Genomic DNA, 17,445 nt, shown 5'->3' with positions numbered 1-17,445 from the left:
TATTTTTCCTGGCCTTGTAGTTTGCATCTGCAAAGAAGAGCACAGGAAATACTTGTGAGGATAAGCTGCTCAGCCTACCTACCTTGTGAAGCTCATAAATTTACTAGTGGAGGAACAGATCCGGTATCTGGGAATTGCTCCAATTTGAGTTTCAAGCAGATGGGGATTTGGAGCTTGGGTGAAGATACATGTTAGAGTAATACTGGGAGTCTTGGATTTCTTCTTTTAAGCAATTCTAACAGCACAGGGCTATGCATGTTTACTCAAAAGGAGGAGTGGAATCTAAAAATATTTCTTCCCCTCCCCTGACCTCCTGCTGCTTTTTGAATTTACATTATAAGCAACTAAACTTATAGAAGTTTACTATAGTATGGGGATAACCCTCCAAGTATTATATGACTATAACTCCCATAATCCCTTGCCATTGGCACTGCTGGCTGGGAATCATGGGAATTATAGTCCAACAACATCTGGAGGTCACCACATTGGCTACGTCTCCTATAGAAACATCTGCTTAGACATTCTCAGTTGCTTGTTCTTCTATTTCCCAGGCTAGAAGTGCTCTAGTTACGTTCTTCCAAAAGGTCACTTTGCTGGGGTTTAGAAGCCTTGCATCGTTTATAGCCAACATTGAGCCATGAAAGGGCAGCTCTCTATTTGTTATCATGTTTGTACATGCAGGTCCCATTAGCAAAATGCTTGTTAAAGGAAAATTCACTTATCCAAACATGAGGAATTAGGACTCAAACTTTGCTACGCACATTGCAGATTCAGATATCCAAACAGCTGGAAGTGCGTGTAGTACGTGCAGCGCGTGCAATGACGCAGCCTTAAATAAGCGTTACCTTTTGTGTTTTGCTGGTGCATGGCAGCTGTTTTGCCAGGAACTATGGTTGGGAAGGAAGGGGGAGAGATTAGACAAAATAAGGGAGCGTTTCCCCCTTCCATGTTTGCCTTTTGCAAGGTTTCAGAGGGTTTTCTCCTCATTTTGGGGTCAAAATTCTGTGGCTCACAATGCATTAGAAATTTCCCCTTAGGAATAAATGGAAATCGTCCATTCGTTAGACAGATGCTCGCCTAACAATCAATTTATTGAGAATGCATTGTGTTTGGATAGCAAAACCTGTGTGCTTTCTTCTAAAGCAGGCACGACCAGTGTGGTGCCCTTCAGATGAGGTCATACTACAACTCTCTTCTGCCCCAGCCATGGGGATGATGGGAGTTGTAGTACACCAAGGTTGGCTAGCCCTTTCTTAAAGCCAACTCCTTGTCCTAGCCTGCTGAGTTGCTTGAATTATATACTTTTCTGTTTTGACTTTTCTTGCCCCCCACTCCTCCCTGGGTACAGCAGGGCCTTCTCCTTTGGTGAGCCTTTCTTTAACCGCCAGCGTTTGTTTTCAGTTGGCTACTCGACCTGCCATTGGTGCCACGTGATGGAGCAGGAATCCTTCCAGAATGAAGAAATTGGCCAGATCCTGAACGACAACTTTGTGTGCATCAAGGTGGATCGGGAGGAGCGGCCGGATGTCGATAAAGTCTACATGGCCTTTGTGCAGGTGGGGAGCAGGAATGAGCATAGCAAACAGAAGACGACTGTTGCTCCTAGACTGTTGAAGGGAGCCATATCCTTTGTTTTCCTCCTGCAGGCAACCAGCAGTGGTGGAGGTTGGCCCATGAGTGTGTGGCTAACACCTGATCTCAAACCATTTGTAGGCGGGACCTATTTCCCTCCCGAGGATGGAATTTACCAGGTTGGCTTTCGGACCGTTCTGCTTCGCATCCTAGAGCAGGTATGGAGTCTGGCATCCAGGGTCATGGGATAGGTTGAGGTCCTCACTGGAGCAGTACACCGGGGACCACACTGTACTCGTTCCCATAGTGTCAGGCGTCAGGGAATCCAATCCCCCCACAGTAGGCTGCTGGGAATAGATAAGACAGGGAAAGTTCTTACCAATGTTTTTTATTCAGTATTCACAGAGAGGGGCTTAGAAATGCAGCCTTTTGGAGTAATGGGTGTTGCGCCGAGTAAATCTCCACCTCCCCCTTCTCTCCACTTCCTCAATCGTCAACAGCACAACCCACCTTACGGTGGCCACTTAGGGTCATTTGTCTCCAAGCTCTTCGCTCTCCTACTTTCTCTCTCTCTCTCTCTCATATATATATATATATATATATATATACTTCTATTACTTTTTTAACATATCATTTTTAACAGTAATTAAACATACTTTTACATCTTATACAATTTTTTTTGACTGCCATCAATCATGTCTGGAAATTTTCCATTCTATTCTCTTAATATGCATTTCTCACATTCACTATTACCTTTAAATCTCGTAACTAATATCTCTATTCTTTCCCTACTTTGCAATATTTCATATATTTCTCCTTACAAAACTTCTTGTAGTCCTACTAGCATAATTTATTGATTACAGTTGCTTTTCAAATAGTTTGTATATTTCTTCCAATCTTCTGTAAATCTCTGGTTTCGAATCCTTCCTGTCATTTTGTCTAATTCTGCGTAGTCCATTAATTTTGTCTGCCATCCTTCTTTCGTCAGAATTTCTACTTGTTTCCATTTCTGGGCTAATTTGCTCTCCTACTTTCAATGCCTGCCAGGTCCTGGGAGAAGGGGGGGGGTCTGGAATGCTTTCTAGTGATAACATGTCGGCTAGCTGCTCCGGCTCTGCCTCCTCCTCTCCCATTATTTCCCAACTTTGCTCTTCATCTGCCTCTGAGCTATGACCTCCGGAAAACCAATGTTGTAAATGTATACTGTCTTCCACCTCTCTGGAAGGTTCAGGCTGGGGAGGCGGTCTCCGCCACTCCTCCTCTGTCCAGACCCTAACACATAGTGGCTTTTGTGCTGGGGCAAAGCCCCAGAGCTGTCCTCCTGATGCTGGCACCACTGTGCTTCATCTGTGAAGGGTGACACCAGCAGAGCCCAATCAGACACCCCTCCCCCTGTGCATCTGTGCAACCCCGTCCTTGCCCCTGCCTTGCCCCAGTCCCACTCAGGTAAGCTGCAGTGGTGTCAGGAGAGTGGCAGTGCCCCAAACATGAGAGCCAGTGTGGTGTAGTGGGTAAGAGCGGTAGATTCGTAATCTGGTGAACTGGGTTCGCGTCTCCGCTCCTCCAGATGCAGCTGCTGGGTGACCTTGGGCTAGTCACACTTCTCTGAAGTCTCTCAGCCTCACTCACCTCACAGAGTGTTTGTTGTGGTGGAGGAAGGGAAAGGAGAATGTTAGCCGCTTTGATGATGGGGTCGTCCTTAGAAAAGTATGTAAAGGATGGGTATTTTGGTTTAAACTGAGGTTTATAAGTTAAATTTGGTTAACTAAGAAGAATCAAGTAAAATATTAATAAGGTAAAGGAAGGAGATAAGAACTTGCTGAGTAAACTATTGAAGTTGGAATGCAGGAGGGAGAGGTGTAGGGAAGTCCCGGAAAGTGGTTAAGAAATTAGGGATTTGAAATTATATGTGTTTGTATTTGTGTTTGTATGTTTGTGTTGTGTATTGTTTGTGTGTGTGTAAATTTTGAAAACTCAATAAAAATTTTATTTTTTTTAAAAAAAGAGAATGTTAGCCGCTTTGAGACTCCTTCGGGTAGTGATAAAGCGGGATATCAAAACCAAACTCCTCTTCTTCTTCTCTTCATACCATCCACTTCTGGCTGGGACTGAACTTTTCGTCTAAAGGCTTTTTAGAGCAGGGGATGTGAACTGATTTTGTCACTTGGGGGCGAGTGTTCAGGGCAAGATGAATTAGGGAGAGAGAAGTTGGTTAATAGGAATTGGTTAACGTCACATTTGTCCAACGTGGATAGAATTTGCTATGGGGTAAGAACAACTGGGCATTAACAATGTTTTTCCCCTTTACAGTTTAGTGTGTGCCCGATGGAAGCATCTGGGAACCTAGTTTTAATGAACGATACGTTGGGAAACATTTTTGCGGCTAAAACTGTACAAGCAGACATTTTGGGGCCTGTTCTGTGATGCTTCCGTCGTGTGGCAGTGGCAACTGTAATACCTGAGAACCGTTCAGGGGCCTTGTTCTGTTCACGCGAGTGGGAAAATGTGGACTCCTAGAGAAGAGGAATGGCCCTTCCACTGCTGTGCCAAGCCACACTGCTTTTGATATTTGAAAGCTCCTTTAAAATGGTGGGTGGGAAATGATTGGCCCTTTTTTTTTTTTGGAGGAGATAGGTGGTTGTGCGAGGCAAAAGGTGTGAGTGAATACTAGCAAAATGATGACTTGACTTCTTCCTTGTGCCCCCCCCCGTCTCCTTGCCAGTGGAAGCGGAACAAAACTAGCCTTATGGAAAACAGCCAGAAAATCCTGTCTGCGCTGTTAGCCAGGACTGATGTGGGTGCTCGCGGGGAGGAAGCACCCCCATCTTCAAAGGAGGTGATGAGCAGGTGCTTCCAGCAGCTGTCAGAGTCCTATGATGAAGAATATGGTGGATTCTCGGAGTCTCCCAAATTCCCTACTCCAGGTTAGTCTGAGATCTTCCTGTCAAGCTATCTGAGTAGCTCAGGGATGTGTGGCTCTCCAGATGTTGTTGGACTCCAACTCCCATCAGTCCCAAGCCAGCAATTGCCTGTGGTCACAGGAATGATGGGAGTCCAGGAACACCTGCAAAGCGATTCCCCATCGTAGCCATAAGAGGAGGCAGCGCTGCATAAACAACCAACCAAGGCTCATTACTTTCCTGCTTATTTGTATTCTAGTCAACTTGAATTTCCTCTTCTCTTACTGGGCTCTTCATCGGTCAACTACTGAAGGGGCTCGGGCACTGCAGATGGCCTTGCACACCCTCAAGATGATGGCCTATGGCGGGGTTCATGATCACATTGCCCAGGTATGAAGGGGTGGGGGCAGTGTGAGTTGAGTGGTTTCATGATTTTCACAAGGGAACTTTCATCCGTGTGACATTCTCCATTCCTTGACATAGAAGTTCTGTGTCCATCCACCTGCCTGATTTTGCTCATCACGCCATATTCTTTTTCAACTACCCACTTTCAGAGGAAGGAAGATCTGAGAAAAGGTAATAATAGATGCAGTGTTGCCGTGTAAAACTAAAAAATGCCCGGAAATGGCTGTAAAGTGCTGCTGGAAATAGATATAAAGTGTTGCATCTTTCTGAGTTACAGAGGTGTACCCAAGAGATTCTTGGGTTTAACAGCAGGCAGTATTTTACTGAAGAAACTGGTCCAATTCAAAGTCATTTTATCTATTCCACCCCATTCATGTGTGTAGGGTCAGCTTGGTTATAAACACCATTATTTAACAATTTTTAGATCCCAGTGTGTGTGTGTAGTTTATTTTAAAGCTGAATTCCACAGACACACCCAAACTAAATCCTGTTGGGTTAGATTCTAGGAAGATATAGAAAGGATAATCTTCTGGAAATCTTTCCAAGGGACAGAGGTGTATCTGCAGCTGGGCCTGTTGTGCATGGCCTTGCTCCAGCTTTCACCTGTATCTAGCAGTTGGTGGTGCATAAGGTTCCACATGATACCCTCCTCCTTTGTGGATTATGGACATTGTGGCAGTTCTCCCGTGGATGAGCACCACACCACTGCAGGCTTGGTTGGTCTCAGTGGTTTCAAATCACCACCAGGTCCATTGACCCCTTTGCTGGATGCCCTAGTCCAGCGGTTCTCAACCTGTGGGTCCCCAGATGTTGTTGGACTACAACTCCCATCACCCCTGAGCTCTGGCCTTGCTAGCTAGGGGCGATGGGAGTTGTAGTTCAACAACATCTGGGGACCCACAGGTTGAGAAAGGCTGCCCTAGTCTGTTGAACTGAGAGTTCTCTGCCCCTCTCCCAGGCATGGGATACCTGACCACAGTCACACCTGGGCAGAAGTGACGAGACGTTTCTTCCCCTCTCTCTGCCGCAGGGGTTCCATCGCTACTCCACTGACCAGCGCTGGCACGTGCCTCACTTTGAAAAGATGCTGTACGATCAGGGGCAGCTGGCAGCAGCCTACGCCAAGGCATTTCAGGTACTTCCCCAGCTCAGATTCTTGCCTCAACAATACCCTGCAGTCCCCTCCTTATTAGTTAAGGCCAGAGGAAACAGCACTCATCTCGGCAAAAGAGGCAGGCAGGAAGCAGAGCATGATGATGATGGGATCATGACGCTCCTGTGCCAGCACCAGGGGGCAGCATTGTTGGGCACCTGCTGAGGTTCACAGTCAATCACCAGTGTTTCCTGGCTCTGTTGGCCCTCTGCTGTAATTCACTTGCCCTCTCTGAGTGTGGAAGCCAGTGGCAAAAGCAAGAAGGCAGAGAAGAAAGCCGCTTCTGCCAGCGCAGCGATTTAGTTGAATCCAGCCCTCGCTTCTTAACCTCCTCACATTTTCGGCCTATCGCTGAGATGACATGGAGGTACAGTGGTACCTTGGGTTAAGCACTTAATTCATTCTGGAGGTCCGTTCTTAACCTGAAACTGTTCTTAACCTGAAGCACCACTTTAGCTAATGGGGCCTCCTGCTACCGCCGCGCCGCCGGAGCACGATTTCTGTTCTCATCCTGATGCAACGTTCTTAACCCGAGGTACTATTTCTGGGTTAGTGGAGTGTGTAACCTGAAGCGTATGTAACCTGAAGCGTATGTAACCCGAGGTACCACTGTAAATGTGATTCGCCGGCCGAAAAGCAGGAGGTTTGGTGGTAAGAATACAAACACTGGGCTTCTTGAGCCTGATTCCCGCATCCAGGGACTCGTGCCTTCATGCAGAGGAGAGGAAAAGGAGACGTTTGTTGTTGTTTTTTGTAGGCCATCTATGGCAACAGAGGGAGAGGATGACACTTGGTGGCGGGCAGGCGGGGGGTGGTGAGGGTCCACGCCTTCCTTTCTTCCTGCAGCTGTTCTTGGCAGTTACACGGCACCTCAGGAGCGTTAACAAAAACTGAGAGCGGAGTGTTAATGAAAACTTGGGCTTTGTGGAACAGGCAGAGCTTTACAGAGGGTTGTTGCACGGGGGGGGGGGGAGCGGGGAAGAGAGAAGCGAGAAATGGTTCACATGGGCAAAGGCTGCTAATGTTCGCGCTGCGGCAAGGGTGCTCCGAGATGGAAATAATTTGCTGCCCCTCCCAGGGAATCTCGGGTGCCTGCCTCTCTCAGTGCTGCTTTCCACACAACAGTTCCACAAGCAAGTCCAGCCACCGCTGTGCTCCTCTTCCTTAGAAATTGGGACGGAGAACACTTGACCATGGAGAGAAGGTTCCATTTTGTTTTATCCAAGGGGAGCCTTGGTGCTGGAGGAGGACGGAGCTGGGCAAGCCACACACAACTTGCCATGCGCACCCTAAGCTAGCCTACTGCCCTCGGGTGTATCACCTTGCCGTGTTGCCAGTGTAGAAGGTTCAGCTGCCAGTCCAGCCGGCTTCTGTACTTGAAATTGTGGGGAGATGCCATCTTTCCCCTCAGGCTGCAGAATGCCTGTGGGCCCAAATAGCAGTTTATCTTCTGGAGCAAGTAGCACCTTGCAAGGGGGCAGGGAGGATATTTGTCGGGAAAGCAGAGTGATGATGTGTTTGCAGGAGTGGGGTGCATTAAATCAATTTGCTCTCTGGGCCTAATCCAGACTGAGAGGGTCCATGTCTGCTTCTTTCTTTCTTTCTTTCTTTCTTTCTTTCTTTCTTTCTTTCTTTCTTTCTTTCTTTCTCTGGAGAAATGAATCAATACAATACGACCATATGTGTAATACGTTGCCTAGGATGGTCCTGAGGGAGTCAGCCGTTGGGAGTCACTAAGGTTTCAAACTGTGCCCAGACAAAAACTTATATCTCTCAGTGAATATGTGGCTTAGTTGAGGCAGAGGATTCCCCCCACTAGTTTTGGGAATGCTGAGTGTGTAAGGAAATGAACTACTTGGATCCTTAAAAAATAATAATCTTGGTGTGGTTTCTGAGGATTACAAGTTAAGGGTCTCGCCATATAAGCCTAATGACGTGCCTTCTGGTTTTACTGTGTCTGACTTGGCACATTTTATATACTCCCGGTCTCTTTGTGTTCATAATTTAAGCAGAAGCATAAACAACTATGCCTGTTTTGGGGTTTAAAAATCCATTATAACATTTTTTGGATTTATAGTAGTGAATAAATTTTAAGGAGCAATTTCAAGGGGAGGTCTAGTCTTGCAGCATTAGAGTTTCTGGACATTTAATAGCCAAGCTGAATTTTGGCAGGCGCAGTGTTTTGGGCTCCTGTGGGACTGTGATGTTACAAGCTGGGCCAACTGAAATGTTCTCTTCTGCATACCTGTTAAAGATACAGTACTCCAGTACTGAAGGCTGGCCTCCCTCCTTTAAGTGGAAGTAGCGATGCCATTTCATTCCTGCATTGTCTCCTGTGGTGTATATGATACTCCCCACCCCTGTTTTCCCTCCTGCATCATGCCTACAGCTAATTCCTCTCTGTTTATGTTGAAGGCAGGGTCTTCTCTCTGGTGGCACCTTCCCTGCAGAATAGCCTCCTGGGAGAGTTTTGCCAGGTTTGTTCTGTTGGAGCTCGACAGAGAGTTGTAAAAATATTGTTGTGTGCTCCTTAATCTCTGAGCAATGAGAGACTCCAGGGAGTTTGCTTGCCTTGGAATGAAGGTCTCTAGAGACACTGGTGCCTTTAGGATGTATGGCTTTATATGCACATACACAACCTGATCATAAGATGGTAGGGCTCACAGCACTAACTCTTCAAACAGATATTGCTTCCTCAATAGATTTCTGCCCTCCACTCCAAAGCCATAGCTTAGCTTTAAGCACAGATAGCCTGTGTGTCTTTTCAGCTCCCAGTTCCAGAGCAGACTAGACAAAAACTATTGGACTGTTGTTTTCCTACCTGCTAAAGGCTGTGGCTCCCAGACAGGTTTTGGTGGGAGAGATTAACCTCTCCCGAAAGAGCTTCACCAGTCACTTGTCTCTATGGCAACATATCCGTACTTCACCAACTTTTTAGACATGTAAATAGATGCCTAACAGACTTGCCCAGGCCCATTACCTTAACGGAGAGACTGGTTTGGTCAGTCCCTTCTGCTACAAATTCCCACAGGCTTGGTTGGGCACAAAGGCATAGTCAAAACCAGCCCCCCATCTTATAACAATATTGTTCATTCTTCCAGGCTTTTGTAGGGAGGAGGAATGTCTCATTGATTCTGGCGCATATATTTTAGCTGTGTCGTAACATGTTTTGTGAGTTCCTAAGTCATTTAAATCTATTTATAGTCTACAGATGCAGTGCTGTGTACTGTTGATTTTAATTGCAAGAGACTTGGAGGGCTCTTGAGGCACACTGGCCAGAGCCACCTCCAGGGGGTAAATTCCTATGTAGACACCTCTGAGAGCACGCTGGGCACTCTGTAAGAGTTGCTACTGATGTGGTCATGGCTGGAGGTGAGAGCTTTCATGCTGAGCCAGTCTCCCCCTCCACACTAATTTAAATTGCTCATTACCGGGCTCCCCAGATTTGAACAGTTTGAACAGGATTTGCAGCTGTGGAATCCACAAGGGCTTTGAAGCCAGAAAACTACCCATCTGCTGCCTCTCCTTTCTGATGATTGGCTTCCCTGTATCCTGAAATAATCTTGGGTAGCCCCATTTCACATCCGATCATCCGCTTCTGGCACCAGGATAGCAACCTTCAACTTATTCACCTTTTAAAGAAAGCAGCTTTGAGAGAAATTTACATAAAGGTGGGAGTTGTGTCCATCTGTCCCAAATTCTGCAACCGGAAAGCCGAAATCCCACAAGAATAAATCGTACAGATCAGACAAATAGGAACAGGCAGGTGTAAAGTTCCCAGGTTAGTCCTGCTGTGAAATTCAAGTTCTTGCATGTCATTATTGGGTTGTTGCTGGGGTTTTTTGGCAAGGGATCGGTGTGGCATTTGGGGCCAGGATGTATACAAATTGGACTGGAAATCCATACGGACAGGTATCAGTCGCAGGTCCATCAGCTGCACCTATTTTGATGTTGTTTGTTTCTGAGCTTATAGCAGGGATGTGTTTGCATGCAACGTACATCTTAGCAGAGCCAAGAAGAGGGCATGTGTCCCTCCACAACCAGTGTCTTTCATTTATTTACTAGGCAACAGCTGCCCCAATGCACTGGGGGCTGAATGACCTGGGCGTGATTCCTCCTCAGTATTCAACATTTCTGCTGCACAAAGATTGTTGAGACTGCATTGAGTAGCGTTGAGATGCCAACCTAAACTGTACCTATTGATTCTAGCAGTGGTGTGTGTATGTGTATTGTGGTCCAGAGATGGGGCCCAAGCTAATCCCATTGTGGGTTAACATCTTGTGCCATCCTCCTCTCCCATTTGATCTTTAAATCATAAGCTCCCTTTCCCTTTTCCCCACCCCCCAATTACATTATCTTTGGAATGCAATCTTCCTTGTGTCTTAAAACAGATCTCTGGGGATGAATTCTTTGCAGACATAGTTGCAGACATTCTGCTCTACGTTTCCCGGGATCTGAGTGACGGGGTAAGCTATCATCTCCAGGGTCTTGTCTTGCTGCTGTTAAATGTGGGTTGGACTTTGAGTCACTGACATCCATGTGGAACTGTTGCAACAGCAGTAGGTTCAGTCCTTGAGTGTAGATATTGTAGCTTTAGCATATCCTCCCACCAAGCCAATCCAGAGCCTTTCCTCATTGTTCCCATTCATTTTTCCTGGGGCAAAGCTGGGCTTGTTTGGGATCTACGCTTAACGATGTACCCTCTGATAGGCTTAAACATTTCTTTCAATGTTGAAAATGTCCATGATGGGTTATAAAAGTACTTCAAACAAAAAGACTTCAAATACTCTTAAAACAATAATTGTTGCAAGGGCCAAACCACATGTTACATGCAAATTCTGACAGCTGCTTTGGGTGAGGGTGTGATGGACAGGGGAAGGGTTAAGCTTCCTCACCTCTGTTGCTTCTCTGGTTCAAATTACTCCTCCCCCAAGCTGCTTTGCCTAGAAAAAGCAGCTGCTGGAATTTTACTATACAGGCATGTGTATAAGGTGTAGTTCGTTGCTAAAAAAGTATTCTCAAAGGGGATTTCCAGGAGAGCAGCTGTTTTAATCTGCTGTAGCAAAGGCAGCACAGAGTCCCCTAGCACCTTAATTCCATGCTGTGGACAGTGAAAGTAACTAGACTTTCTTAATTGGACCATTCCCAGATAGGCTTTCACTAGGTTGATGATGCCATCACTGGTGTATTCCACATGTGTGTCTGCTAATAGTGGTGCTTTGTTTTTCAGTCTGGCGGGTTCTATAGTGCAGAGGATGCCGATTCCTACCCCACAGTCCAGTCAACAGAGAAGCAAGAGGGTGCATTCTGTGTGTGGACAGCTGAGGAGATCCGGTGGAACCTGCCAGACCCCATTGAAGGGATCCCAGAGGAAAAGACCATGGCAGATGTCTTCATGCATCACTATGGAGTTAAAGAGGACGGCAATGTGAATCCAATGAAGGTGCAGTGGGAGAGAAGGCACAACCTGGGTGGGAATTGTTGTGCTTCCCATCAGTCCCGATGTCACAGGCACTGCCCAATACGTGCCTGTGATGCTTGGGAAACTCCAATTTTTCCTCTGCTGGTGGTAGGATGAGCACTCTGCCTGACTCATAGATGAGGAGCTATTGAGGCTTTCCAACTTCAGGCAGCCTATAGATCTTGGAATTCACAAATGCTTACCAGCAGTCTCTAGACCCGAATTCTTCTTACACCAGGCACCAACCCGAAGGGCTGGTGTGAAGCAGGGGCTTCATTAATGATATGGGACGGCAGAGGATTTCACTCCCTGGAAGATCTGATATTGCATGTCCTGTTCACATCCTTCTTCCCCTTAGCATGCTAACCCCTAAAGATGGTAATCTGTCTAGTAACATTTGATTATGCATCTTGGCATTGCATACGAAACACTACTTACATTTCAGATAAGTGAGTTACGGTTATCAATAACTACTCACGACTGCCAGGAATCGATCCTCCCCTGGCTTTCCCCCCCCTGGAACACAAGCTCACTCCAGGTCACTTGGAGTGATCTGCTCCCTTTGGCTCCAGCCAGCTGCCCCTTAGAAAAGGAAGTAGGAAGAGGCTGCTGGCAGCCTGGCCAACAGGGCCTGGTTGGGGCTCTTTGGCTAGGTCTACAACCTGCGTTTTCAGTCTTTTGCTTGCTTGAGTTCTTTGCCTTGCAATTCTGCCTGATCCTCACCCCCCAGACCCCAATTATTCTTAGAAGAGGGGAAAAAGTCCCAGTGGCCCCATTGGAAGCTCCCCTTTCCCTGCTAAGCCATAAGAGGAGGGGACATGGTGGTCTTGATTCAAAGGCACTGTGGGACACATCTTGCCTCCTTGTCACTGAGTTAGATCAATATTCTTCAACTATTTTATTTTAATTTATAGCAAGAAAGATAAGACACAAAAAAAGAAGAAGAAACAAGAAATAGTACCCATGTAAAATGACAAAAAAGATACTGTGTACATTACAAAAAAATAATAATGGGGAAATTGTTATTGTAGTTAACCAGACCTTAATCTGTTATGGTATTTGTAAAAACGAATTCCAAATATCGTTAAATTTATCCATCTTTTTAACCCCAACTTTCAACATGGGATCTTCTTTTAATTTCCCCTGTATATGCCCTTCCTTTTTGGCTTTCTTTTGTGTCTAGTTTCCTCCTTTTCCCCCCTACCTGCCTCTGGCTCCTCTTGCCAAACCAAAGATACCAAGGGAGGAAGAAGGAACAATTCAATGGGATGGGCATTAGAGGCGCAACTCATTCTACGTTGCCCCAGTTACTGGCCTCAACTCACCAGTGAGTTAGAGTAATCCCAATGGCAGGGCCTGCTAGGGATGCTAACCCAAGTCTCACTTGGAGAGTATGCCGTCCCTTCCTGTTCTCCATTGTTGGGTTTTCCTTTCAGGACCCTCATAACGAGCTAAAAGGGAAAAACGTCCTGATTGTGCAGTATTCCCTGGAGCTCACAGCGGCCCGCTTTGGACTGCAGCTGGAGCAGCTGAAGACGCTGCTTGCTAAAGGCAAGGAGAAGCTCTCCAAGGCTCGTGGCCTGCGACCACGGCCCCACCTGGACACCAAGATGCTGGCGTCCTGGAACGGTGAGGTTGCTCTTGCGCTGAGCTCACTGCCATGCATTCACATGCAATCGGCTGCACAGAGGTTGAGTGAATGGGTGGGAACACACAGGCAGTATATTAGCTGGAATAAGTTCTTCCATGATGCAAGCTGCTGAGCAGATATGCCCTGATGCTGGAGGGACGGTTGCTGATAGGAGCAAAACTGCCTACTGTTTCTTCCTTATTCTCCTGCCCTTGATGTAGACTCTCCACCCAAGAAGGTAGCTCTAGAGTCTAGACTCTAGACTGAGGAAAGGACCACTATTTTCCCTGAAACTCTTCTCCCCATTTTCCAGCAGGGGGCAGCATAACCTTTCTCCTGTTTCCCCTCACAGGCGCTTTGAAATAATCTTCCTTTAACCTGTGCAGCTGCTGGCATTACCCTTGACTTTTCACATTCTATAAAAGGGGGCACCCCTGTCCGTTATGGAGTAAAAGATACACAGACATATTGTGGGAGGAAAGAAGTAGAGAAACATGCCAGCCTCTTGGGAGAGAATGTGTGTGTGTGTGTGCTCAAGAAAGTGGTTCCAGAATTCACAGAATTCTCCTTTCGGAAATTGTCTTGTGCTTTCCGCTCAGAAGAGTGTGCTTATTTATTTATTTAAAAAACAAAACACAGAGGGAGAAATCGCTTTCGGAGCTGTGGAGACTGGCTGGCTGAGGGCAGGTATTTTGCCAGCTAACATCTTCCACAGAGGCAATATGAGGGAAATGTTTGGCCTCTCCTTCCAAATCCAGTATTATTATTATTATTATTATTATTATTATTATTATTATTATTATTATTATTTTGGATGGGGTGGAAGGATGATGCATTTTTGCACCACAGGGCACCATGACTGTGCACTCGTTGGTAAGTCAGGCCCTGGAGAAGGATTGCCTGCCTTCACCCACCCTGCCTTCAGTGAATCTTGGGAGCCGCCATTTTGGTGAGAAAGTGACTTGGGCCTGTTAGCAGCATGTCGCACCACACCAGCCTTCCGCATCTGCTGAATATCAGGGAAACACATTCTCTTCGCCAAACACATTGAGGGGTGTCAGTCGAGCGTGAGGCCACGTTGGTGCCGCTGCGACACACTGACTCTGTCTCCCTTCCTCTCCCAGGGCTGATGATTTCCGGCTTTGCTCAGAGTGGGGCCATCTTGGGCAAGCAGGAATACACCGACAGGGCCGTACGCGCGGCTTCCTTCCTGCGGCACCACATGTTCAGCGCCGTCACCGGGAAGCTGCTCAGAAGCTGCTACCGGGGCCAAGAAAGCGCAGTGGAGAAGAGGTATGCATCAAGCGATGACAGGCAAGCCTGTAAAGAGGGGGCAGGAGGGGCCCAGGGCTCTCTGGGTAGGCGGCATGGGGGCAAAGGCACGTAGCTCAGCCCCCGTGCCGAAACCAGCATCGCCCCAGGCAGGGCACTGGGATTGGTTCCACTGCTGGGTCTCCTCAACCCTAGTGGTGAGCCTCTGTTTCTTCTGAGGGAAGAAAAGCTGTGGAATTCTGCGATCAGGTTCTGCAACCGGCAGAATTTCTAGGGCAAAATGGAGAGAGACTTCCGCGTTCCCTACAGCTCATTGCTTTCTTTCCCCTGGCCCTTCGTTGCTGCCCTTGCCTCTTTCCTCAACTTCTTCCTCCGCCTTGGCCCAAGTAGTGGGTTCAACGTTCTTGTACTAGTGTGGGAAAACTGAATAATTTAGGCTCAGGATTACTTAAGGACTCCCATACCCTGTACAGCCCAAGTCAGTCGCCAAGATAATCAGGGGGAGCACTGTTTCTGGTTGCCTGTGGGCCAGAGTTGTGCCTTCATGTTATGGGCCCAGTTCTGTGGAACTCCCTCCCACAAGAAGTTAGGCCGGCACCGTCCCTACTGAGTTTCAGGCGCCTGCTCAAAACCATTTTATTTCAGGAGGCCTTTGCACCCAGAAGGCTTCTCAGATGTTTTACAGGTCTCTCTCTCTCTTTTTTAGATTTTTAATTCTTGAAGTTTAAATTTTTTGAGGTTTCATTCATGTTTTAAATTGTGTATATTTTGTTGTTGTATGCCGCTTGAGACCTCCCTGGTGAAAAGCAGACTGTAATTTAAAAAATAAATAAATGAAGGTTTCTGCAAAATAAATAAACAATAATTTCCCTCAACACCCCCCAAAATTATGCTACTTTCCTCATCTTAATAAATAAGCGGTGTTTAAAATCAAGTCTGCTGGCAACGCAAATATTGCGTGCAGAAATTTAGTTACTGTAGTTCTCGCAATGCTGAACATGAAATTGGGAGTTTTCACTCTGGAAGGACCTTTATCACATGAATCCAGACCTTTGGCTCTGACCTTAACGCTGCAGGTGCAATCACTTCGTTCCATTGAGCAAAGTGGCAAAATTCCCACCGCTATTAATTAATGGCTCCGGATTGCAACCGGAATGAGCAGGGGAGGACGTGATCTTCATAGCAATAAGCAGAGCTTCTGCTTCACAGCCGCCTGTGCTTTGGCTCCTTTCCGAGTCACTGGGTGGCCTGTTAAAAAGTGTCTACATATGTTTACTAACAAATAGGCATTTAGTGCTAATGCTAAATAAAAGAACTCGATGTTTACGCAGTGACCTTGTTTGCACATAACACTAAGGCAATCTATGGCTTTATTCAAATGCTTGGGCTTCTGGATCGCGGATGAGCTAAGCCATGGTTTGGCCTTGGGCTGCCGTCTGAACCTGGGCTTGTGATTTGCCTCGCTCCACCCAAACTATGAGCTGTATCCAAGGTTTGTTTTTGTTTTACAGCTCCTAGTTTGTCTAGAAGAGGCAAACCATGAGCCTGGGGTTAGGCGATATGCTAAACCAAACCATAGCACAGCAGGCGCAGGATTAAAGGTACCTTCACATTTGTGCTGAGTGATAGTTTGGCTTGGTGTTACGTGCCAACTGAGCTGTAAGTCCTTCAAAGCAGAGTTTCTCAACCTTGGGTCCCCAGCTGTTTTTGGGACTACAACTCCCATCATCCCTCGTGGCCAGGGAACACTGGGAGTTGTAGTCCAAGAACAGCTGGGGACCCAGGGTTGAGAAACTCTGCTTTAAAGTGCCCATAAAGGTGTAAGGAACCCCTGACCATTAGGTCCAGTTGTGGCTGACTCTGGGGTTGCGGCGCTCATCTCGCTTTATTGGCCGAGGGAGCCAATACAGCTTCCGGGTCATTTGGCCAGCATGACTAAGCCGCTTCTGGCAAACCAGAGCAGCGCACGGAAAAACTGTTTACCTTCCCGCCGGAGCAGTACCTATTTATCTACTTGCACTTTGATGTGCTTTCGAACTGCTAGGTTGGCAGGAGAAAGTGCTCATATCCCTTTGCAAAAACTTTGTAAAGCATGCTGAGTATTAATACCCTGATATTACAGATGGTCAGTTGGCGCTGAAAGTGGCTTAAAAAGGAGCCCTGCTGCATCAGACCAAAGTCCAGTTTTCCCAAACTTGGGTTGCCAGCTATTTTCTAGACTACACTTCCCATCATCCCTGACCACTGGTTTTGCTAGCTAGGGATGATGAGAGTTGTAGTCCAATAAACAGTTGGCAACCAAAGTTTGGGAAACCTTGATCTAGTCCACCATCCTGTTTCCCACAGTGGCTCACCAGAGGCCCGCTGTTGCTCCCTGGCAAATTGGTAGAGAGAGGCCTAAGGAAGCATGTTCCAGGCTAGCCAGCTGAGGCCATGTTTCAGCTGGGGACTTCTAAGCTCTGGATCATCGCATGGCACCAGACCCCTTGTATCCAATAGGAGAAGCACAGACATGAATTCCATAAGGAGAAGCATGTTTGTGTGAACATTAAGGACAGGTGCAAAGGAATGTAACGCAAGATATATGCTTTAGAGAAATAATACATACAGTACAGTCATACCTCATGCTATGTTTGCTTCAGGTTGCGTATTTTCAGGTTGTGTCCCGCGGCAACCCGGAAGTACCAGAAAGGGGTTCGCCGCTCGCGCATGCGCAGATGCACAAAATGATGTCATGCGCATGCGCAGAAGTGGTGAATCATGGCACACACAGATGCGGGTTGTATTCTTTTCAGGTTGTGAACAGGCCTCCAGAAGGGATCCTGTTCGCAACCAGAGGTACCACTTTATATGGCAGTAGATAAAAAATTGAATGGAAACAACATGGAAATAAGGCTGGGCAGTCTTAAGGGAATATCGTGTTTAAATTGAATTGAATTTGTTAAATGGTTTGAAAACTAATTAAAAATTATGGAAAAAAGGAAAGATTTGGGACAGGTGCATGTACGCTAGCAGGCCCAGAACACAGGCATATGTCTCACAGCTTGAGCTG

General features: G+C 46.8%; 1 protein-coding gene across 6 annotated transcripts in view; it reads left to right on the top strand.

The window, feature by feature from the left end:
- The window catches only part of SPATA20 (spermatogenesis associated 20), a 50,382-nt gene that overhangs the window by 6,448 nt on the left and 26,489 nt on the right, over positions 1–17,445 (top strand). For all 6 annotated transcript variants that reach the window (XM_083487130.1, XM_083487133.1, XM_083487131.1 and 3 more), the window contains exons 4-12: positions 1,402–1,556; positions 1,647–1,790; positions 4,295–4,496; positions 4,732–4,862; positions 5,908–6,012; positions 10,422–10,496; positions 11,261–11,473; positions 12,928–13,120; positions 14,246–14,414. In XM_083487130.1, coding sequence (XP_083343256.1) covers positions 1,402–1,556; positions 1,647–1,790; positions 4,295–4,496; positions 4,732–4,862; positions 5,908–6,012; positions 10,422–10,496; positions 11,261–11,473; positions 12,928–13,120; positions 14,246–14,414 — 1,387 coding nt within the window. The remainder of the gene's footprint in view (positions 1–1,401; positions 1,557–1,646; positions 1,791–4,294; positions 4,497–4,731; positions 4,863–5,907; positions 6,013–10,421; positions 10,497–11,260; positions 11,474–12,927; positions 13,121–14,245; positions 14,415–17,445) is intronic.

The sequence above is a fragment of the Podarcis liolepis genome, assembly GCF_965112155.1.
Source record: "Podarcis liolepis genome assembly, chromosome: 2".
Classification (NCBI taxonomy): Eukaryota; Metazoa; Chordata; class Lepidosauria; order Squamata; family Lacertidae; genus Podarcis; species Podarcis liolepis.
This window is presented reverse-complemented; position numbering and strand designations above follow the sequence as displayed.